We start from the raw sequence: 24086 nt of genomic DNA on the forward strand, positions 1-24086 counted from the left end.
TCCTTCACTTCATTAGAATCCATCATTAAATGGTCAGGAAGGCCAGAGGATACATTAGAACCTGACACTGATTTGATTAGCTTCCAGAACTTGGTAGGGTTGTTTAGGTTCTCTGTGACTGCATTTAAATAGTCATCTGATTTTGACTTCCTGATCAATCCTGTGCATTTGTTTCTTAGAGCTCTGAAGGAGGCCCAGTCAACAGGAGCGTTTGTATGTCTAGCTTGAGCCCAATAGATTTTTCTCTTTCTAATTCATTCTGCCACGTTATCTGAAAACCAGTAATTATGCCTCACCAACATTAGACAACTATACAGAAAACCTCTCAAATTACTGAAATAAGTTCATGAAATCAATAGTCTGATTAAGTCATTATTAAATTGAAGTCCAGATGGCACTCTTTTGCTAAGCGCAGAGATGTATTATAGGTGATGAATGTGTAGAGAAACACTATGGACTTTGTGGCGCAGCATAAGGAACAGCTATGCCCCAACTCCAGAGGTTGTGAGTTCCAATCCCAGGTGGGCTCATACTGGAAAGTCAGTATGTGATATTGTCTTTGATTAAATTGTTTCTTACACTATTTTTGCTGAACAGCGTACCACTTACTTTAAAATCCCCATATCACTGTGTTACACTTACAACAAAAAAAAACGTGACATTTGCAGTTTACATGTGCATTTTCGAATGAGCTTTTTGACATGTACAAAACGTTGCATCCCCATGTTGTCATGTTTATTTCACCTCGAGATAATGTTTTCACGTGTAGTTTCATGTTATCATATGTTGCTTTTACAATTTTTTTATTTTTTATTTAATCTTTATTTAACTAGGCAAGTCAGTTAAGAACAGATTCTTATTTACAATGATGGCCTTACACCGGCCAAACCCGTGATCACATGTGAAATTCATGTGTTTTTTCTGTAAGGGTCTTGATCCTGCCTATGTCCCAAGGGCCCTATGGCTCTGTAGGAACACATCTGGCAACCTCATTGACTATCCTGTCTTACCACAGACTCACAGAGGTTTACACCCGACCTTTATAACAACAGTTCACACCCAGCAGTCAAGACAGTCCTAGAATAGATACAAACCCAGGCTCTTAAATGATATGTAACCCAAAAGCACTGGAACTAATGAAAGAGCCTTTAAGAATCAACCACATTTATCGCAACATAAAACAAGTTTGCGCTTTACACACAAGCACTCCTCAAAAAAACAAAGCTCTATATCGAGCTGCAATCATTTCTGTTTACGTCCAAGCACAAAGAGAGTAAAAAATGTGGCACATTTACATGAGTTTAATAGGTATTCTGTTTTTTTCTCCCATGGTCATTACCATTAAGACTGTATTGAAACCGTTCAAACACTTCCCAGATATGATACGCCAACGTGGCTGTTGGAGCTGTTAAGAAGTGGTGGTGGGCTGTGGGCAGTGGGCTGTGGGCAGTGGGCTGGAGCCATGGGAAAGAGGCTGAGAGAGGGGTCATGGAATTGGCCGTCATCGGCTCTGGAATTGACTATTCGCTTGAATGAAATAGCAAGCTTGTGTCAATCGACATTTCTCTCGCTCAACCTTTTTTAACCTTGCCTACCCTCAGAGATGTATGGGGTTATTAGAGGCAGCTCACAGGCCAACCTGCTCTCTGTCACCTCATTTTCCCAACTCGTCCATGTTTGTTTCTCCTTGTCAAAAACGAGTGGACCCAGCCAGACTGAGCCTAAGAGTATAAACATTACCAATAGTGAGTTTATAAATGGAGTCCAAAAGTAAACTGGTACAGAGCAGGTTCATTCTGATATATACAGGTGATGAGGGAGGGGAGCAGAGGGCTTAGTCTATGATGGAGGACCAGGTTGAAGGCAAGATACAGGGGATTTAGGAATTCTAGAGGGAATGATATGTGAGGTGGTGGAGGAAGCTGGAGAAACCTGGGGCCAGGGTTAAGCTCTCCTGTACTCTCTCTCTCTCTCTCTCTCTCTCTCTGTCTCTCTCTGTCTCTCTCTTTCTCTCTCTCTGCACCCTCTCTCTCTCTCGCTCTCTCTGCTGCCGTATCAGCTGGGAAACCACAGAGTGCTGATAAGAAGAGCTGCATTGAGACCAGCTTAGTGTAAACGCTAGACTGGGATATGAGTGGCAAACACAAGGCTGTTTATCACAGGCCGAATGAGGACACACACACACACACGTGCACATACACACACACACACTGCTCAAGCAGCAGGTCCCACTAACTCAAACTGTGAAAGTGTTCATCTCTGCAGGGAATACGTAAGGAATCCCAGAGTTGGACTTGGATAAAAGGGAGCAGAGTGGTGATTTAGAGGCCTGTGATGTTGGAGTCCTGGTGTGATGTATATCTTCATGCTTCCAATGTAAGCCCAACTACCAGTCAGCAACTTAAACAACAACACTAACTCCCCCTATTACAGATGGGCCTGAGCTTTGATAAACTTTGATAAGCACAGCCAATGGGGGGAGTTTAGGAACAATTATTTATGTAAGGATTATTGCCTGAAGTTGTAAAGTAGGGGGTGTATGGAGTTGTACTGGAGTCCCACAGGGAATGTGGACTCACCTCTTTGGAGTCTGGGTTGGTATGGTCCAGTCTCAGGGAGTAGAGGACGTCTTTGCCCCCCAGGAACAGACGGTCATGGTACTCGTCCAGAAACACAGCAGTCAGAGAGAGCTGACCGTTATGACCACTGAAGATAGAGGACCGGTTGGTGGCCACGAGGTCTGTGGAGGGAGGAGAGGAAGGAGGATGGATGGATGGATGGATGAGAGAGAGGAGAGAAGAACAGAGGAAAGCGTGTGAGGATAAATAAAGCCAGCGGAGAACTACGTTAAGAAGAATAAAAACACCAAAATGGAGCGTTACTATACATCTGCTCAATATGCTAAAGAAAAGCTGACATGTGTCTGTGGAATAGAACTAAGGGAGTGGGTCCTGGTTCTGAGTTGGGCTCCCTGCTGAGCCAGAGATCTCCATGTTTGTTGAAATGAATTTGAGGGGCTTTCAGAACAGTAGAGGATTGGAAGTGGATGGCTTGGCTCTAGGCTGGAGAATGACTCAGTGTTCTGTGTTCTGAGATGACAAACAAAGATCAAGAGGAGTTTGGGTGGAGTCACAAATCTGAAATATGTCCCTTATGGTTCTGGTAACATCCACTGCTTCCTTCTACTGTACAATACATCACATTGTTGCCATTAGAATGTTCCAGTCTAGTATTTTAGACACTATATAACTACAGTATATGTTTATGGAATGTCTTGTGCCTGTATTACACATCAGGAGCTGAGAGAGAGATTTCTGGAATGACGGACAGTTGCCATGGAGATGGAGGTGGGCAGGGGTTAACATGGACCGTGCTGCTCTAAGGTATACAGACACGTCCACTTGTGCACACACACACACACACACACACACACTCTCTCTCTCTCTCTCCATTCACTGGGTCCACCGCTCACTGGCTCTCCTCTAATGTGCAGTCCCAGATCGACCAAACAAATGTGCAGATGTTAAACAGAGAGCGTGGTGGGGAGGCCAGGCATGCTCCCCTAACGTCCTGCTTGTATGCTGTTTTAGTATACATTTAGCATGGCCTAGCCATTGGTGGCCTAGACACTGGCGGCCGAGCCACTGGTAAATGGAAGGTAATAAGAGAAGATAGAAATGCTGTAATAGGAAAACAGGATTTGACCGTGACCCTAAAGTGAGTTGTCTGTCTGTCTGTCTGTCTGTCTGTCTGTCTGTCTGTCTGTCTGTCTGTCTGTCTGTCTGTCTGTCTGTCTGTCTGTCTGTCTGTCTGTCTGTCTGTCTGTCTGTCTGTCTGTCTGTCTGTCTGTCTGTCTGTCTGTCTGTCTGTACTGTGCGTCCTTGTCTCTGTCTGTGGTCTCTGTGTGAGTGTGTGAAGTGTTGCCAGACTGGACTGAACTCAACGGGATCTTCCCCTAACCAATCTGGAGTCAGGAGGTGGAACTCCGTGCCTGGAGCCAAAACACTTTGATACTTTTGAAGGGTGTGTGTCTATGAGTGTGCACGAGGGAGAGAAACTACAAGAGAACAAGGGAAACAATGATAGCAACAGGGGGAAAGAGGACAGAGTGAGAAGAAAGAAAAAAACAGAGGCAGACAGAGAGAGAGAGAGAGAGAGAGAGAGGGAGAGAGAGAGAGAGTTTGATCTCTAACCGTCAGATCAGGCAGATTAGTACCCAAGGTATTATTCAGATCAGGGAGTGTTGTAATTACACTACAGACATCCTTTCACCCTGTCATGTCTACTCTTTAATGTCTCACAGACAGACAGCAGCTCACTGTTGGATCGTCTCTCCAGCTATTCTGGCAACAGCATCAAAATAACAAATGAATCTACAATCAGAGACACACAGTTCAAGATCGGTGTGAGGTGGTGGTTTGTATGTTTTTGGCAGATCAACTCAGTGTGTGTCTCTTGGAGCCCTAAACCCCAGAGCTCTGTAGGGCCCCACTGATGGACACGGCGTCGCTGGGTGCAGAGGGGCCCTTGTTCATCACTCAGCAAACACTCGGAGGAGCGCTGAGTGACAGGGGCTCGTCTCTCAGGGTGAGTGTGTGTGTGTGTGTGTTTGTGTGTGTGTGTTACCCCTCCCCATAATTAACTATGGCAAGCAGTGGAGAGCACTATAAACCTTACAGTGTTTTTCCTCTCATATATTTCCTAATTGGGAATAAAAACGTGATCATGAAACAAGATGAATGAAAAAGCAGAGGTGGCACGAGTCAGACCCAAACCCTTTAATTGGGATCCCATGAAACAATCGCTACAGCAGAGGCCAAACAATAGGGCTGCCTGTTATTACGACCTCATAAAAGTTATATGAAACCTTCTCAAGTTCAAGTACTAAGCATAACTGTTAACAGAACGCACCCAGGCAGGCAGACATACGGATGGACGGGCGGACAGACAGGAGATCTGACTCCCAGACGCAAAGACATGAGCATGAACAGAGAGAGAGGGGGGGGGGGGGGTACTGACATACATTCCAAACAGACAGGGAAGCACAGTGATAAGTACAGATGAGGGCCATAGGTGACATAAATATGCTGTTGACAGACAGGGTAGTAGAGAGATCCAGGTAGCATGGTTGAGACTACACAGTATAAGCAGACAGAAACATCCATCAATACTATTCCGTGGCAGATAATGTCACAGGCAAAGATACAGTGTTCGAGTCCAACTGAACACGTGCAGGAATGCGGTCTCTGTTTTCATTTAAATGTATCAGCGTACACAGAAGCAGTACTTGTAAACGTATTCAGGGCGTTCAGCGTTTCCCACTGATCTGCAGGAGCTGACGATCGACTTCAGGCGTCAGTGTGGAGTGAATCAAATCGAATCAGATTTGATTTGTCACATGCACCGAATACAACCGGTGTAGACTTGACCGTGAAATGCTAGCTTACAAGCCTTTCCCAATGATGCGGAGTTAAAAAATATTAACACGCGATGAATATAACAAAATACACAGAATGGAGCGATAATATACAGGGAGTACCAGTACCAGTACCAGTAGGTATGTGTGTCTGTGTTGTGTCAGTATGCGTGTGTGTGTTATGTTTGTGCATATGTAGTGTGTGTGATTGAGTGTGTATATGGACTGTAAGGTGAGTGTGCGTAGGGTCAGTGCAAGATACAGTCAGTGCAGATAGTTCAGGTATCATTCATTGAATGTCTAGCAGTTTGGCTATTTATCATTCTTGTGGCTTGGGGGTAGAATCTGTCTTGGAGCCTGTTGATCCGAGAGTCGATGCTCCGGTACCTTTTGCCAGACAGTAGCAGAGTGAACAGTCTATGGCTTGGGTGGCTGGACTCTTTGGCAATTTTTTGGGCTTTCCTCTGACACGGCCTGATATAGAGGTCCTGGATGGCAGGGAGCTCGACCCCAGTGATGTACTGGGCTGTCTGAGGGGGAAGAGGTGCTGCCGTGCCTTCCTCACGACTATGCGGAACATGTTCAGTCGTTAGGGATGTGGACGCCAAGGAACTTGAAGGTCTCGACCCGCTCCACAACAGCCCCGTCGATGTGGATGGGGGCGGGCTCTCCCCTCTTTCTCCTATAGTCCACGATCAGCTGACGTTGAGGGAGAGGTTGTTGTCCTGGCTCCACACTGCTAAGTCTCTGACCTCATTCCTGTAGGCTGACTCATTGCTGTTGGTGATCAGGCCAAGCACCAATGTGTCATCAGCAAACTTGGTGATGGTCTTGGAGTCATGCGTGGCCATGCAGTCGTGGGTGAACAGGGACTACAGGAGGGGACAAAGCACACACCCCTGTGGGACCCCTGTGTTGAAAGTTAGCATGGAGGAGGTATTGTTGCCTACCCTCACCACCTGGGGCCGGCCCGTCAGGAAGTCCAGGATCCAGCTGCAGAGGGAGGGGTTCAGTCCCAGGATCCCTAGCTTGGTGATGATCTTGGAGGGGACTATGGTGTTGAACGCTGAGCTGTAGTCTATGAACAACATTCTCACACAGTTATTTCCCCTCTTGTCCAGGTGGGAGAGGGTAGTGTGAAGTGCAATTGAGATTGTGTCATCTGTGGATCTGTTGGGGCAGTATGCAAATTGGAGTGGTTCTAAGGTGTCTGAGATGATAGTGTTGATGTGTGTCATGACCAGCCTTTCAAAGCACTTCATAATTACAGATGTGAGTGCTACAGGGCGATAGTCATGTTGGTAGGTTAGCTCTTGGGAACAGTGACAATGGTGGTCAGCTTGAAACATGTTGGGATTATAGACTGGGACAAGAGAGATCGAAAATGTTCTTGAAGACATTTGCCAGCTGGTCTGTGCAAGCTTTGAGAACTGACCCTGGTATTCCATGTGCTTGTTAATATGTTTAAACGTTTTGCTCACATCGACAATGGAGAGCGAGATCACACAGTTATCCCCAAAATAACAAGGGCTTTCACACAAGGCACAGTGTTATATTCCTTTGAAGTGAGCATAAAAGGCATTTAGCTCATTTGGGGATCCTGCATCGCTGGGCAACTCACGGCTGGGTTTCCCTTTCTAATCCGTTATCGTCTGCAAGCCCGGCCACATATGACGAGCTTCGGAGCTGGCATAATAGGCTTCCACCTTGTAAGCGGTAGCCCAACCTTTAGCCCAGTACGGATATTGCCCGTAATCCATGGTTTTTGGTTTGGATACGTTCTTAAAGTCCCTGTGGGGATGCCATCGTCTATGCACTTATTGATGAAGCTTGTGACTGTTGTGGTGAACTCCTCAATGCTATCAGATGAATCCCGGAACATATCCCAGGATCGCGTCTGCTTCATCCGACCACCTCCTTATTGAGCTCATCACTGGTACTTCCTGTTTGAGCTTTTGTTTGTAAACAGGAAGCAGGAGAATGGAGTCTTGGTCAGATTTGCCAAAGGGAGGACGAGCGTGGGCCTTGTATGCGTTTCTGGGGGTAGAATAAAAGTGGTCTAGAGTTTTAGAGCCCCTAGTGACACAGGAAACATGTCGGTAAAAGTGAGGTAGGACGCTTTTAAGCCTCCCCCTGTTAAAGTCTCTGCCCACCAGATACGCTGCCTCTGGGTGAGCGGTTTCTTATTTGTTCATGGATCCATACAGTTCATTGATTGCCAGAGTGGTGTTGGCTTGTGGAGGGATGTAGACAGCTGTGATAATTACAGATGAGAACTCTCTTGGTAGATAAAAGGGTCTGCAACTTACCATGAGGTATTCTATATGAGGTGAGCAAAAGCTCGAGATTTCCTTCACAATTGAAGCAGCTCACCAGTTTCCCTTCAAGAAAAAAACACACTCCTCCGTCTTTCGCATTCCCTGAAGCCGCCGTCCAATCCCGCCGCTGCCTGGAGAATCCATTGAGAACTACGTGCATAGCGTCATCATCCAACCAAGTTTCAGTAAGACATATAATATTGCTGCTTTTCAAGTCTCTCTGATGGGAGACCCTTGGACGAAGCTCATCCATCTTATTCTCCAGTGACTGGACATTTGCCAATAGAACGGAGGGACTACACCTCGTCTCCTGCGTTGGCGGCGTTTAGGTAGCCCATGGAACAAAGGAATAAGGAACAGCTAAGTCAGAGTTGAAGTCGTATTTGTCCAGAAGTGCTTGGAGGTCACATGTGATAATAGTCTGAACGTTCTGTAAGAAAAAAAGACAAACACGATAAAAGTCACTAAATAGCAAAGTTGGGTTGGAACTCGTAAGATGTCGTCCTTCTCCGCCGGCGCCATCTAGTTGTGAGTGTTCAAAGGCGTGACGGACGACTATGGCGTGACAGCCGACTATCTGTTGCTCTGCTCTCACCTCTATATTTTGACAGAGAGGAATACAGGAGACCTGTCAGTGACGAGGCTCATACTCCACTGCTTTAGCCGCTATCTCCTGGCCCCGTGTCCCACAACCCCCCCGAACTGAAGATACTATACACAAAGAAACACACACACACATAAACACACGCAAACACACACACACACACACACAAATAGACACACAAACGAGCACACACACACTCACACTTGTTAGCACTGTAACAGTCTGACGCTTTCCCCTTGGAAAACTCAACCTCTGCCACACACCACGCACTTGTTCTATTTCTCTCCTTCCCTCTCTCCATCTTCATCTCCATTACCTCTGTGTTTACCTCTTTAAAAACCTCACCCACAGTGAGATATCTGTCAATTCACTTATAACCCTCTTACTTACCAACAAAATAATCCCCAATGCAAAAAAAACAACATTGCATGTATGGAGAAAAACATGCCACGTTACATGATTGCTCTAAACAAACAAAAACCAGGATCTAAGTAGTACACCTGTTCTCAATATGTCAGTTCTTGATTATCACAGCCATTTTGCCTTAAACTCAACTCAACAAAACTAAAACCAACCTACATAGAGCGTATCCACTCTATCCTCCGATTGTGGTGACCTGCAGACACAAATAAACAGAGAGAGAAGCCCCAGACCCACAACCAAACACAGCGGCTGGGGACTGGAGAGAGAGGAGGTAAGGAGGGGGTCAGGGCGGGCGGGGTCTATGGAGGGTTCTTGCCCTGTCTCTCTCTCTACTATTTTCTCCTCCTCTTCAGTCTTCATGTGTGTTTGTCCTGTGGATTAAGAGTGTAAACATCTCGTCTGAGTCCTTCCTCCGGTCGCGCTATACTGGCACCCCACAGGCTAATTCCCCATAATAGGCTTGTTTGTGTGTGTGTGTGTGTGTGTGTGTGTGTGTGTGTGTGTGTGTGTGTGTGTGTGTGTGTGTGTGTGTGTGTGTGTGTGTGTGTGTGTGTGTGTGTGTGTGTGTGTGTGTGTGTGTGTGTGTGTGTGTGTGTGTGTGTGTGTGTGTGTGTGTGTCCAGCTCCCTGTCTGGATGGTCCTCAGAGCTGACACCTGAGCCCCGGGATAATATTGACCCTGTAGGAGAGTATACGACACTAGGACAACCCAGAACAACCCAGACTAACACAGACTAACCCAGACCAACCTAGACTAACCAAGACCAACCCAGACCAACCAAGACCAACCCAGATCAACACTGACTAACCCAGACTAACCCAGACCAACACTGACTAACCCAGACTAACCAAGACCAACCCAGACAAACCCAGACCAATCCAGACACAATCCAGACACAATCCAGACCAACCCAGATCAACCCAGACTAACCCAGACCAACACTGACTAACCCAGACTAACCCAGATCAACCCAGACCACCCCAGATTAAGCCAGACCAACCCAGATCAACCCAGACCAACCCAGACTAACCAGACTAACGCAGACTAACCCAGACCAACTCAGACTATCTGTATGTGTGCCAACCACACCACCATTGACCCAGACAACGCTACCTTAGTCGTGCACAGTGTCACCAGCCACAAGAGCTTTGATCGGTAATGAAGAAAACCTCCGACCAACTCCAGGACTGGGACAACGACTACCAAAATCTTCAACGTGCAATATTCCACATACTCAGGCTTGTAACCATAACATCCAATCACACACACCGTATTATCATACTGTGGCATTGCATTCAATACAGATCCTCTGAAAACCTTAGCCACATAGCTTAAAGTCCAACATTTCCGTCCTCCATCCATCATCCACACAGCTATGTGCGTAAAGATATTTTCTGAGGGATGGATTTTGTCTTAAAAATAACCTCAATCTAGCTGTATTATTTCAGTGTTCAGACAGAAAAACAACGATTGGAAGAGCGTGAGAAGGAGAGACTAAGGTGAAGAGAGCGAGAGAGAGAGAAAGGGACCGAGAGAGGAGGATGGGGAATAGGACGCGTGTGAGGGAGCGCTCAATGCTCTCGCATTTGATTGTCTCTCCTACAAGGGACAAATTGAGCGTTAGTGGTTAGTGTGTTTAGGAGTGGCTGGAGGAGTTATTCTGAGCTCAGGGCGAGGGATGAGGGGTTGAGGGGAGAGGGGAGGAGGAGGGGGGCACATCTAAGGCCCGTTAGACCCCAAGGGCCACACCGCGCACCCTACACTCTCTCTCTTCTCTCCTTCACTCGTTCTTCATGGTACAGTTCCATCCCTTCTCTCTCCTTGTCTCAGTCACATACCTGTCATCGCGACATCTCTCCCACACCTCTCTCCCACTATCTCCTCCATCTGACAAGTTTTTTCACATGCAAAAGGCAGATAGACACACACACACACCTTCTCTGTCTTCACACACCTGGCGGTTAGTACACACACACACCCACACACCACAGATAACACACACATAGAACGACACACACACACACACTGACACACACAGAGAGAGAGAGAGAGAGAGAGAGAGAGAGAGAGAGAGTCATTCATTGCACCCTTTAAAAGACTCCCCAGGCCAGTGTTCCTTGTATTAGCACTGCTGTATATTATTGCTGTGCGCCAAGAATGCTGGGAATCTGAGTCTACACACAAGTCAACCATCTTACATCCTCCTCCATCTTCTCCCACTCCCTCCCCATCTCCTCCACTGTCCAGACTACCCACCCCCTCCTTTTTGACCGGACCCACAAGGGACCCACTTGGAAGGACTGCCACCATCATCTGTGTCAACCTGCCCCATAACAGATGCCCTGTATTTCCTGTCCACGTGTCCACCGCCATCTCCGGGCCTGTCATATATAACTGACCGTAGAATCATACACATACAAGAAAGCACACACACACACACACACACACACACACACACACACACACACACCTTCACAGAACAGCATGTGCTATATTTCATCCCCCTAGCTGCTCTTTCCTAGATTATACACTGCGTATGGGGACTGGGGATCTGAATGGGGTCTATAAGGGGTCTTTGTGTCTATGGGACAGAAGTCAGGTGTTTGTCTTGGCTGGGGACACACAACACTCTGGGTTACTCTGCCCACTGGTGGTGGCCTGGCTTTAACGTCGTCTCCTCTACGGCATTACATGGAGTAACTCCACACGGCATGTGTGTGAGTGCGTGCTTGTTCGTCTGTTTGACAGAGACCGTGCATTGGACCGATCCTCTACTCCTAAGCTCATTTTTTTTTTGCTTCTTAAAAACACATTCTAATCATTCTATGTCTATGACCACACATAATGAATGTTTGACCTCTGTGTTGTAAAAGTCCTCAGTGGAGACAGAAGTTGGCCCTGTGGGCCCTGAGGTTAACACTGATAAAGTCCATTCTTCAAACCACTGCCAGGGCTTTGTCAGAATGGATCCAGTGGCACGCACACACAGGGGCACACAGGGGCGCATACGTGCGCAAACACACACACACACACACATCCTGGAACCTCACTCTTATCAGTCGTCTCAGGACGCCTATCTGAGCAGGGTCATACAATTACCCCACAGAGCCAACCAACAGGCCGGGGGAGAGAAGGGAGTGAGGGGCGGAGAGGGTGACCTCAGCATCCCGGACCCCAATCAACCCCTTTATCAAAAGGACGGCCAATTCACTGTAAACTTTCACAGTGGATTGTGGTTTCGCCCCAAACCCAGTCCAAACCCTGCTGGCTCACACACAGTGCTCATAAAATACCCTAAACCAGGCATTATTTGGGAATTAGGGCTGGTGTGTAAACGTCTAGTATGGAGGGCCGTGAAATAGGAAAGGGACTTGATGATACGTCCCAATGAAGTGGTTAATCATCAAGTCAAGCGTTCTAGTGGTTCCCAACAAGGTGGGTCAGAAGAACCAGAACCAGGCCACTTCTGGAGGGTCTAGTAGGGTCCTGGAAGGCCCAGTCCAATCTAGTCCTGTCAGCTTCAGCTGAGAAAATCTCTCTCCTCCTCTCTATGTAATGAAGAAATTACCCTTGTCAACTCTAGCAGGCAGGCAGTCTCCCTGGTCTGTACCAGCTGGCTCCCTCTATCAGTAGCAGGCAAGCAGTCTCCCTGGTCTGTACCAGCTGGCTCCCTCTATCAGTGGCAGGCAGGCAGCGCCCCATGTTGAAGCACTCTCTTAATTAACAAATGCATATGCACACACTCATGCAGGGATGGACACACAAGTGTCCACACACACACACACACACCGTCTGTATGGAGCATTGGCTCAGGTATCAGTTAACTGCAGCCTATATAATCGGCAGGAGTGTTGAGGTAATGAGCGCAGTGTGTGTGTGTGTGTGTGTGTGTGTGTGTGTGTGTGTGTGTGTGTGTGTGTGTGTGTGTGTGTGTGTGTGTGTGTGTGTGTGTGTGTGTGTGTGTGTGTGTGTGTGTGTGTGTGTGTGTGTGCGTGGATGTGCGTATGTTCCCTGTAATAATTATAGAATGTGCAGCGGGTGATGTTGCTCTTGGCACTTCCTGTCAGCGGCTCCTGGGTGGAACTAATTGATTGCGGAGGCAGTGCAGCTGACAGCGAGGGGGGGGGGGGGATTGTTCATAGCAGCTGACATCACTGTGAGCGACAGACTGTCTGTGCTGTGAACGCTCTCAGAGGGAGTTCCCATCACCCCAGGCTTTCTCCTGCTCACCTTTAACTGGCCCACAGCCAGACTCACCAGCAGTGGATCTCTAATGCAATAACACGGGTAGACACACGGATACACCCACGTTACGCTAACCCACTCACATACACACATGCAAACAACATTCTGACGCCATCTCAAGTTCATTCTTTATTCCAACAACACTCAACATGACATCCACACGTAACCTCTCACCCAGACCAACCCAGGGAGAACGCAGGGCCTTCCTTCCACCAAATCCTCTGTTGTCCCATTTGCCAAAAGGGATGAAGAACGTTCTCCGCTTCCTGTGTTCACTGTGCACAGGAACGTCAGCCAAATAGGAGAAATCAGAGAGTCAGAGAACTACGGTAGAGGTGACGTCCAATCAGTGTGATTACAGTAGTATTGTGGGGGAAGGGGGAGGGCAAAGACCCCCCCAGCATTTAGACATTCCTGTCAATACTACCACCCCTAGTTTCCGAGCCCCATGGGACCCATAGGACCACGGGCGCTACAGCCCCAGTTGAAACTGTAGCCCCGCTCACTAACTCTCTCACCGGGCCAGCTTGCACCGGCAGGCAGAAAATATACAAACCCCACTAACTCCTAATAGAGTAGCTATGAGAGCACGTATTGCTTTAGGTATAGCTTTTCATACCCTAACATAAATACCCCTCCCTCTCCCTCAAATCATGGACCTTTTCCTCGCTCTCTTTCTTTCTTTGCCTGTGCTATGGGCCAAGCAGGACCACAGTTCTCTCTCTCTCTCCCGCTCTCTCTCGTTCCCTCCCTCTCCCCTCTCCCTCTCCCTCGTTCTGTCTATCGCTCTCTCTCGCTTTCTCTCGCTCTCCAGTGAACTGCACAGCAGAGGTCTGAGCTGTTTACCCAACCCGAGGGGAGGGAGAGCCTTTTATGAAGGAAAAAAAAGAGCCCACTCCAAACCCCTGGCATCCATCTTTAAGACGACACAGCAACTCCCGGCACGGCTGTCCCCGTTATGAAATGAAACCACTTGAAGACAAAAGGACGTAGAAGGTTTGGAGAGGTGGAGAACAGGGGGATGGGGTGGGATTGTGGGAACAGTTCCGATAAATAGATTTAACTCCTTGGACTGCAGCCATTTGTGTCATTTGTTCCACGCGGGGACAGCGTTGTCATTTCTCCGGACACCGGGGTTTATATTGGCTAGCTCTTCACACAATGCACTGTCAAAGGCTCACTTAGACACGCTGGTCAGACAGAGCTGAGCCCTGGAGATGAAAACACAAATACACTTAAAAAGGGTGACATATTTATACTCACATATAGAATAGAATAAAACTTCATTGTCCATCCAGGATGGAAATGTTTCTTTATACACACACACACACACACACACACACACACACACACACACACACACACACACACACACACACACACACACACACACAAATCAAATATACAGACACACAGAGACTGTATAATGTGTATATAGAGAAACAGACTTGCATAGACACTCTCTCTCTCAGACTAACACACACACACACACACACACACACACATTGCTAGCCTGTGGACAGGGGAGAAATAATCTCCATGACAGATGATCAATGACACTTTGTTAGGCCTCGAACCCTCAACCCTGCCTGCTGAATGGGACTCTGTGTCTGACCCTCAGGTGTTCCACTCTGAGACAATCCTTCCCTTCCCCTTTCATCCCTCTATCTTTCCCCTGCTCTTCCCTCCCTTTCATCCGCTCATCTCTGTTCCACCATTACCTCCTTTTATCCCCCTTCCGTCATTATTTCACCGTCCCCTCCACTCATACCTCCATCTATCCCTCTCTTTGCTCTAACATGCTCTTAACACACACTCCTCCTATAGAGCCAGGCCTGCCACACTGACCCTGCTGGTCTCATTGCTTACTGCTTTAGCTTGTGTCATGCTGCGGCTCAGCTGGATCCTAATGGGTCCCCAGACAATGATCTACAGAGAGGTTAAAGAAACAGACCAAGAGATTAATCACAGAGTGTGTGTGCGTGCGTGAGTGTGTGTATGTATGTGTGTGTGTGTGTGTGTGTGTGTTGTGTGTGTCAAAGCGATATGAACCAGATGGACATGACTCCAAACTGAATGGCCAAAGGCATGGGAAAGCCACAGTTAGCCCTCGGTGACTTGGACAGACAAACACAGTAGAGTAACTGTAGCTTATCAGAGCCACATCTGAACACCAGATCGGAACGCATCTCAACATCAGATTACTCTCCACTTAATACGGTGCCTGGTTGTCATGGACGGAAAGCCCAGACCCCTACCAGATGTGGCACTATGGGGAGATGGGGAGAGGAAGGCGTGTTGCCAGGCCTTATTACCTAATTGGAGTCAGTGGATAGCTCCCAGTTATAGCCAACGCTACAGACACAATGATGCATTGTTCAGGCCTCTCCTGACTGAGCTCCATCCATGGCGGTGTAATCCATTACTCCCAGTCACACTGACCTGCCCTGAGTAGGAGTAGGAGCTACTGGGGTTGGGGGGGGGGGGCTGGGGAGGTCTGAAGAGTGGTTGCATCTAGGTGGGTATGGTTCATAGCCCCACCTGTTTTCACTTTGACTTGATGGGGCGTTAAAAGAAATGATCTGCCCTGCCAATAAATCATTTCTTCTCAACTTCACTTCAATCTAATTTCCATTATAGTCATGAAGAAGCACACATCAGGTTCGCCAGAGGTTCGCCAGAGGTTCGCCAGAGTCCAGAGAGTGGCCCTAGGTCTGACAAGTGGAACAAATAGTAAGTCCCTTTCTCTACATCTTCTTGGGCTCTTTCGTTCTCTCTTTCATTTCCCCAGCCTCCCCCTCTTCTCTCTCACACCTCTCGTGTGTCCCTCTCCCTCTCTTCTCTCCTCCGTCTCGCGGCAGAACCCAGCCTTTGTCCATAAATTCAACATTTCCTTGGTTAAGTTGAGGCATTAATTACGAATGGTTAAGTTAAGGGTGGAGGTTTGGGATAGGTTTAAAACAACTCCATGGTTAAGTTAAGGGTGAAGGTTTGGGATAGGTTTAAAACAACTCCATGGTTAAGTTAAGGGTGGAGGTTTGGGATAGGTTTAAAACAACTCCATGGTTAAGTTAAGGGTGGAGGTTTGGGATAGGTTTAAAACAACTCCATGGTTAAGTTAAGGGTGAAGGTTTGGGATAGGTTTAAAACAACTCCATGGTTAAGTTAAGGGTGGAGGTTTGGGATAGGTTTAAAACAACTCCATGGTTAAGTTAAGGGTGAAGGTTTGGGATAGGTTTAAAACAACTCCATGGTTAAGTTAAGGGTGGAGGTTTGGGATAGGTTTAAAACAACTCCATGGTTAAGTTAAGGCTGGAGGTTTGGGATAGGTTTAAAACAACTCCATGGTTAAGTTAAGGGTGAAGGTTTGGGATAGGTTTAAAACAACTCCATGGTTAAGGGTGGAGGTTTGGGATAGGTTTAAAACAACTCCATGGTTAAGTTTAGGCATTAAGGAGACAGACACGGTGACACTTCAGCAAGGCTCAGATATCAGACACACACGTGTGTGAGAACGCCACAGAGTGTGATAACAGCAGAGATGACAGCTCTGAGGTGTCGGGCGTCGGCGGCTAGCTACAGTGCATTCTGAAAGTATTCCGACCCCTTGACTTTTCCACATTTTGTTACGTTACAGCCTTATTCTAAAATTGATTCAATAGTTTTTTTCCCCCTCATCAATCTACACACAGTACCCCATAATGACAAAGCAAAAACAGTTTATAAAATAAATAAAAAACTGAAATATACCATTTACATAAGGATTCAGACTCTTTACTTTTGTCATTTCCTGACCAGTAAAGGGGTCTTTTGTCATTGTAGTATGGTCAGGGCGTGGCAGGGGGTGTTTGTTTTGTGTGTTTTGGGGTTTTTTGTCTAGGGGATTTTGGTTCTAGTTTTATTTTCTATGTTCCGTTTTCCAGGTTTGGCCGAGTGTGGTTTCCAATCAGAGGCAGGTGTCTTTCGTTGTCTCTGATTGGAGGCCATACTTAGGCAGCCTGTTTTCCTTTGGGTTTTGTGGGTGGTTGTTTTTCGTATAGTCCTTGTGTCCTTATGGAACTGTTGTTTGGCGTTGGTTAATTTGTTTAAGTGTTCACTAGTAATAAAAAAGAAGATGAGCACGATACCCGCTGCGCCTTGGTCTGTCCTTTACGACGCCCCTGACAACTTTGGCAGCGATTACAGCCTTGAGTCTTCTTGGGTATGATGCTTGGCACACCTGTATGTGGGGAGTTTCTCTTATTCTTCTCTGCAGATCCTCTCAAGCTCTGTCAGGATGGATGGGGAGCATCGCTGCACAGCTATTTTCAGGTCTCTCTAGAGATGTTTGAAGGGGTTCAAGTCTGGGCTCTGGTTGGGCCACTCAAGGACATTCAGAGACTTGCCCCGAAGCCACTCCTGCATTGTATTGGCTGTGTGCTTAGGGTCATTGTCCTGTTGGAAGGTGAACCTTCGCCCCAGTCTGAGGTCCTGTGCACTCTGGAGCAGGTTTTCATCAAGGATCTCTCTGTACTTTGCTCCGTTCATCTTTCCCTCGACCCTGACTAGTCTCCCAGTCTCTGATGGTGAAAAACATCCCCACAGCATGATGCTGTCACCACCATGCTTCACCGTAGGGATGGTGCCTGGTTTCCCCCAGACATGACGCTTGGCATTCAGGCCAAAGAGTTCAGTCTTGCCTTCATCAGACCAGAGAATATTGTTTCTCATGGTCTGAGAGTCCTTTAGGTGCATTTTGGCAAACTAAAAGCAGGCCATCATCTGCCTTTTACTGAGGGGTGGCTTCCGTCTGGCCACTCTATCATAAAAACCTGATTGGTGGAGTGCTGCAGAGATGGTTGTCTTTCTGGAAGGTTCTCCCATCTCCACAGAGGAACTCTGGAGCTCTGTCAGTGTGACCAAGGCCCTTCTCCCCCGATTGCTCAGTTTGGCCAGGCTGCCAGCTCTTCCAAACTTCTTCCATTTAAGAATGATGGCTGCCTCTGTGTTCTTGGGGACCTTCAATGCTGGAGACATTTTTTGGTACCCTTCCCCAGATCTGTGCCTCGACACAGTCCTGTCTCGGAGCTCTACGGACAATTTCTTCTACCGCATGGCTTGGTTTTTGCTCTGACATGCACTGTCATCAATGGGACCTTATATAGACAGGTGTGTGCCTTTCCAAATCATGTCCAAATCACCACAGGTGGACTCCAATGAAGTTGTAGAAACATCTCAAGGATGATCAATTGAAACTATGATGCACCTGAGCTTAATTTAGAGTATCATAGCAAAGGCTGTAATGTAACAAAATGTGGAAAAAGGGAAGGGGTCTGAATACTTTCCGAATGCACTGTACCTGCCACTGTCACCATCCCTGCATTGTAGCAGCAAGGCGGCCATCTTGTTTTTGGAGATACTGGAACAGACAGATATTACTGACAAACATTCTTGAACAATCCACCACTCAGTGGTAGACAATCTAGAACATCTCCTCAGACTTTCTAGAGCTTTTGATTTCCTTAACTGATTCCATAACAACTGGAGTTGAGCTGAGGGGCAATGCCAGCCGGAGCTATAGTCCAACCCAATACTGTCACTCCGTGTCATACAACCAAAAGTTCACTCCGTATTTCACTCTCTCGCTCCAATTTCTCAGCGCTGTACAGTATACAGTTCTTTGGTGTGATGAACCAACTGGCCCGGTTTCTGAGACTCTTTTTTTCTTCCAGAAGCCTGGGAGCACTTAAGAAAGGAGAGAGAGCGAGAGCGAGAAAGAGAGCGAGAAAGAGAGCGAGAAAGCGAGCGAGAGAAAGAAAGAAAGAAAGAAAGAAAGAAAGAAAGAAAGAAAGAAAGAAAGAAAGAAAGAAAGAAAGAAAGAAAGAAAGAGAGAAAGAGAGAAAGAGCGAGAGAGAGAGAGAGAGAGAGAGAAAGAGAGACTGCTAAATCCCCCTGGAACAACATCTGGGCAACACTGTAAAAACAAACTCCTTCATTCATGTCAACTAAAACAAGCAGCTCCTCCATCTGCAGCACTTTCAAAATGGGTGATGATAAGGAGTAGTGTGTTTGTCTGTGTTTTTGTGTTCGTGTACATGTGAGCAAGAGAGAGAGAGGTGTGTGTGCGCGCGTCCGTGTGTGTGTGTGTGTGTAGTGTGTCCACTGCCCAGGCATATTTATCCTCCTGAGGTCTGCATATGATTGATGGGGAGGGGGAGGAGGAGGAGGAGGGGGACATGGTGGGAGGTGAGGAGACAGAGGGACTGGGGGGGGGCTCCCTCTACAAACGCTCAGCAGCAACGCACAGAAAGACCTGGGGCTACGATGACACCCCCTGAGAACCCCCGTATACACCCGGCCCCCGACCCTGGAGCCCCAGAAACACTTTACGAGCCCACTGCCAGGGGTTTAGGGGCTGTTCCCCACTTCCCATCACAAACCCAGTCTGCTCTCTCACTGACCATCTATCCAGTCTGACACACAGAGCAGGAGGCAGGAAGCAAGAGACAGGAGCACCACCCTACCTGGGATCAACCAATACCGCCGGGAGAATAGAACAAGAGGGAGCCGAGGGGAGGGGTACGGGGGAGAGGGACTCTGGTCAGAGCAACGGATTGGATGATGATTATCTTTGAGTGAAGCAGTGGAGGGGTTGGGATGAAGGGATGAAGGGATGGAGGGATGGAGAGAGAGAGAGATGGAGGGTTGTAACAGATGGAGGGCAGAAGTGATAGTGGTGATTTAGAGGAAGTGGGGCTGCTCGGTGCCCCTTCCTGCTTTAACTCCTACTAGTTGATTGGATGAGAAAATGACAATGTTTCCTGTTTCTAAATGACCTCTAAAGCCCCAGGGAAAGGATGATGCCTCGGGCTATATAGTGGGATCTGAACAGGGGAAACTAACTGAACTCTATGGTCAAGATGTCAATACCAGGGAAATTTACAAGCCAGTTCGATGTGCCATTTTTCCAGCAACAGGATATGGAGAAAAACCTGGAGTGATTATTTTCTAATGAAAACATCGACTCCAACAGGAGGAAATCCTTTTTGATTTTTATCAGTAATAATTGCAGACTCACTTGGACAGGGAAGGGCCATGTTTGTGAACACTGATCAGGGAATTCCAACACTATGGTCCAGCCAAGCCAAGCACCTCTCCATACAGGCAGCCTGAGTCATGAGGATACTCAGGGTAGGCTACCAGACATTAAAGGCATTTGGGACCGTAATCTGACACGGTGTCAAATGTCTAACATTGTGAGGTTGATCGAGGACCACCGTTCTCCCGCTGTAAACCATGAGCCACAGATAAAACAGCAGTTGAATGAAAGTGGTTGTCAGACAATAAATTACTAATCCATGTATTTTTATTGTTGAGTGTGCAGAGACAGAGCCTACCGGTTTCCGTATTGAACAGCCGCGCATCTATAAAACGTAGTTGCCGCGCACGTAATTGAATACACTTCTCGGGCGCCACGGTGTGCCCGACCGCGAAGAGGTGAAAACCCACCAAACGCCCTTCAGGGACAAAGGTAGGCGATCTATCAAAGTTAAGTTAAAACCAACAAACTAAGTAGCCCACAATCAACCATATTTACACAATAATTTCCCAATTTGACAAGACCCTCCAAGACGCCAGTGCGACTGAAACGATTTAACTCACCCAAATGATATCAAGCATAGGCCTGTGCGATAAAAGCGTGTTGCTAATAAAATACTATTAAGGGGTGTGTGTGCCTGACATGCAGACACAATGGGATAAAAACAATTAAATGTATTCGTGTTTATGAAATGATATGATATATTTTACTGAGTTACATTTAATCGAAATATTATTTGAAAATAATAATAAAATAAAAAAATGAGTTTCTTGGATTTATAGGCCATAAACATGAGTCATGTTTTTCGTTAATATGAACAAATGTAGACTAATGTTCAAGTCAACAGAACATTAGTCCATGTGTATTTGAGAACATTGTTAAAAAATGTTGTAGGCCTATTAGTAATACAACGTTATTATATAGGTCTATAATAGGTCTATAATAGATATAAATTTACTTTCGGAGGGTTTAAAAAGAAAATCAGAGATCTCTCAAATTCGCAATGTTGCCCACAATTGATGGCGCTTGAATCACAGCACTCACACCTGTGTTGTGTACACACACACGCGCGCACACACACTAACACACTAGCAAACATTCTTAAAATGAGCGTTTACACGGGAGTGGGTACCGTCATAATGAATAAAAAGCCGTAGGCTATAATCCACATACACGCCATGGAGAAAGTAGCCTAATGAACCCAATGAACTTAATCAAATAACGTTACGGAACATGTTCAAACATCTTGTGCGCACTCTGTCAAAACCCATTTTCAAACGACGATGAGTAGTCTAATGAACAAATACATAACTTAAATATTCCCCATAATTTCCCTCCCAAGAGGGTTTAAGAACGTTAAAATAATACAACGTTTGAAAATGTTTAAAAAAAATCAATATAGACTAGGCCTACTGACCAGAAAACATACATGTGATCAAATGCATTTATTAATAGGCCTACATAAAATATATTGTATTTTACCTTTGTATGAAAGTCTGAGTCGTGGTACGTTCATCTTGGTAGCTGAGACAGTTGTTAGAAGTAGAGCAACCAGAGTCATCCTGTGGCAGAAAGTTGATAATTCCTTCATGGTTCCTTGGAAATGTCCTTATGATTGTCGATAGATCTTTCAGTTTTGGAAATGTTGCGATTCACCTCTGTAACAAACTAATATTTCTATTCTAAATGATTGTATCACTGTATTTAAAAAAAAAAGTTATTAAACTAAATTGTCATAAACGTGAAGGACTCGGTCACTCCTGTATCTGAACTCCGTGCGTAATGGTCTCGGATATTAATGGTCTCAACACGCGTTTCCCTCTGAACAGCCTTTGCTCCAGCCCCAGAGTTTTTTTATTTCATTCTCAGATGTCCGAATGAGTCCGTTTTTAGACAGGGCTTGGGGTAGACCGGATAGACTCACCCCGCCTTTCTCTGGAGGTGCAAGAGAGCAGAGCAGCAGCCAGTGAAGGGAAGCGTTCCAACCAAGCGATCCGCCTCTCACCAGACACGCTCTCAACTGAAAATGGTCCGGAGTCCTCTGTACGCGCTAGGTGATAAATACATGTGTTACATTATTTAGTAGTCGATTGAGATGTAATTGAATGTTACTTAAAGCCTATGTCTGATTTAAGTATTTTAACCTGAAATGGAGTGAAATTAATAGTCTAATTTATCATGGTCTGTGCGCAAAAATAATGCGGCATTACTGGCTCTGTCCGCATCATGGGGCGACCTGCCCCTTGAGTGCTATTGTAACGTGTGCAGTGCTTTAATGAAATTGGGGGGTACTCCTCCACTCTCCAAATGAGCAGGGGTCTCAGAGGGGTTATGGCTATGCATTCAAGGTGTCAGGGCAATGAAAATCCACTGCCTTTTGTGAAACTGGTTTCTACCAGAAAAGAGGTTCCCTTCCCTTGTACTTGAATTCAATGGCCGTGGGAGTAGCATTTGCACCTTGATGAAGAGATCAACGCAAAATGGAACCGTTCTTGTCCCCATAACCTAAACATAAGCATAGCTGGCTCAGCCATAGCGACACCTAATTGGAATGGACCAAAGGAACACCCTCTTAAAACCATAAGGGATCCTACAGCTTTGCAACCTTATGTTTTGAAACACCCAAGTTCAGCCCCCCAAAAAGTGTGTATGATTGAATGTGGAATGTACTGTATGATTGAAGGGGGATATTTGGAGAAATGTCGTTTCTTTTGGACAGAGTTACATTGTTACATTGTTCCAGACGTTTTTTTGGGTTAAATGTAAATCCTATAGGAGCTTCTTTGAGATTGCATCACTTTCCCCCAATTATCCAACAGTACTTCAGCTATGATTGAGAATGGCAGAGAGAATGTTGAACTGCTTATATTCAGTGTGTGTGTGTGTGTGTGTGTGTGTGTGAGAGAGAGAGAGAGAGAGAGAGAGAGAGAGAGAGAGAGAGAGAGAGAGAGAGAGAGAGAGAATGATTTATCACTTGGTCTATTTATGACACTCTCCATGTACATGTAGGCCATACTGAGGCCATGTTGACCATGCAGACCATCTGACGGCAGCTATCATCAGGATCACATGCTACAACACACACAATCTGAAAACAAACACAACGCAATAACAGACACCCTAGCTACGCTGTCCACGATATCTTTTCCCCCTTCACTACCAATGTCCCCTGTATTGAGAGTAAAATGTTGATGATTTGGAGTTAGGGTGCTGTAACTCAGATGTCCACGTAGACGTCCTGAGTACTGACCGTTGGCTGCTCTCAGTGAAGGTGACGTCGCTGTGTCGATAATAACCTTGCTGTCCGCTACCCATGCACGTTCTCCATGGTCCCTGCTCTGTCAGTTAGAGGAGGCAGTGGTGATGGAGGGGAGCCACAGCCGGTGGCCAGGCCTTGCCTAGGGGCAGTAAGATGGGGTTCATAAATGTTTTATCCCTCTCTGGAGCTGAGCGTGGATGCTGGGATTGGAAGGGAGTGGAGTGGATCGGAGCGGACAGGGGCGACAGGCTGCTTCTCTCCACAGGGACCACTCTGGAATCTATTTCAACAGTCCGCCTCGCCTCAGCCTGCCCCCTGTACACTCCCAGGGCTGGGGAGGAGAGAGGGGAGGAGAGGAGCGAGGGATGACTGAAGGTGAAGAGAGGGTTTTGTAATATTAAAACCTGAGAGGAGGAGTGTGCGTGAGCAGGAGTGTGTGTGCGTGCCTGTGTGTGCGTGAGCAGGAGTGTGTGTGTGTGAGCAGGAGTGTGTGTACGTGCCTGTGTGTGCGTGAGCAGGAGTGCGTGTGTGTGAGCAGGAGTGTGTGTGTGTGAGCAGGTGTGTGTGTGTGCGTGCCTGTGTGTGTGTGAGCAGGAGTGTGTGTGCGTGCCTGTGTGTGTGTGAGCAGGAGTGTGTGTCCGTGCCTGTGTGTGAACAGGAGTGTGTGTGCGTGCCTGTGTGTGCGTGAGCAAGAGTGTGTGCGTGCCTGTAGCTACAGGCTGGGCAGGAAGGAGAGCTGAGTC

General features: G+C 46.8%; 1 protein-coding gene across 1 annotated transcript in view; it reads right to left on the bottom strand.

Annotated features, from left to right (window-relative positions):
* The window catches only part of LOC106572277 (semaphorin-3G), a 58331-nt gene extending 35999 nt beyond the window's left edge, over positions 1–22332 (bottom strand). The window contains exons 1-2 of the mRNA XM_014146332.2: positions 21567–22332; positions 2580–2740 (exon numbers count right to left, since the gene is read on the bottom strand). Of these exons, the coding sequence (XP_014001807.2) occupies positions 2580–2740; positions 21567–21675 (270 nt within the window). The 5' untranslated portion in view covers positions 21676–22332. The remainder of the gene's footprint in view (positions 1–2579; positions 2741–21566) is intronic.
* Between the last annotated feature and the right edge of the window lie 1754 nt (positions 22333–24086).

Source organism: Salmo salar, chromosome ssa15 (genome assembly GCF_905237065.1).
Source record: "Salmo salar chromosome ssa15, Ssal_v3.1, whole genome shotgun sequence".
Classification (NCBI taxonomy): domain Eukaryota; kingdom Metazoa; phylum Chordata; class Actinopteri; order Salmoniformes; family Salmonidae; genus Salmo; species Salmo salar.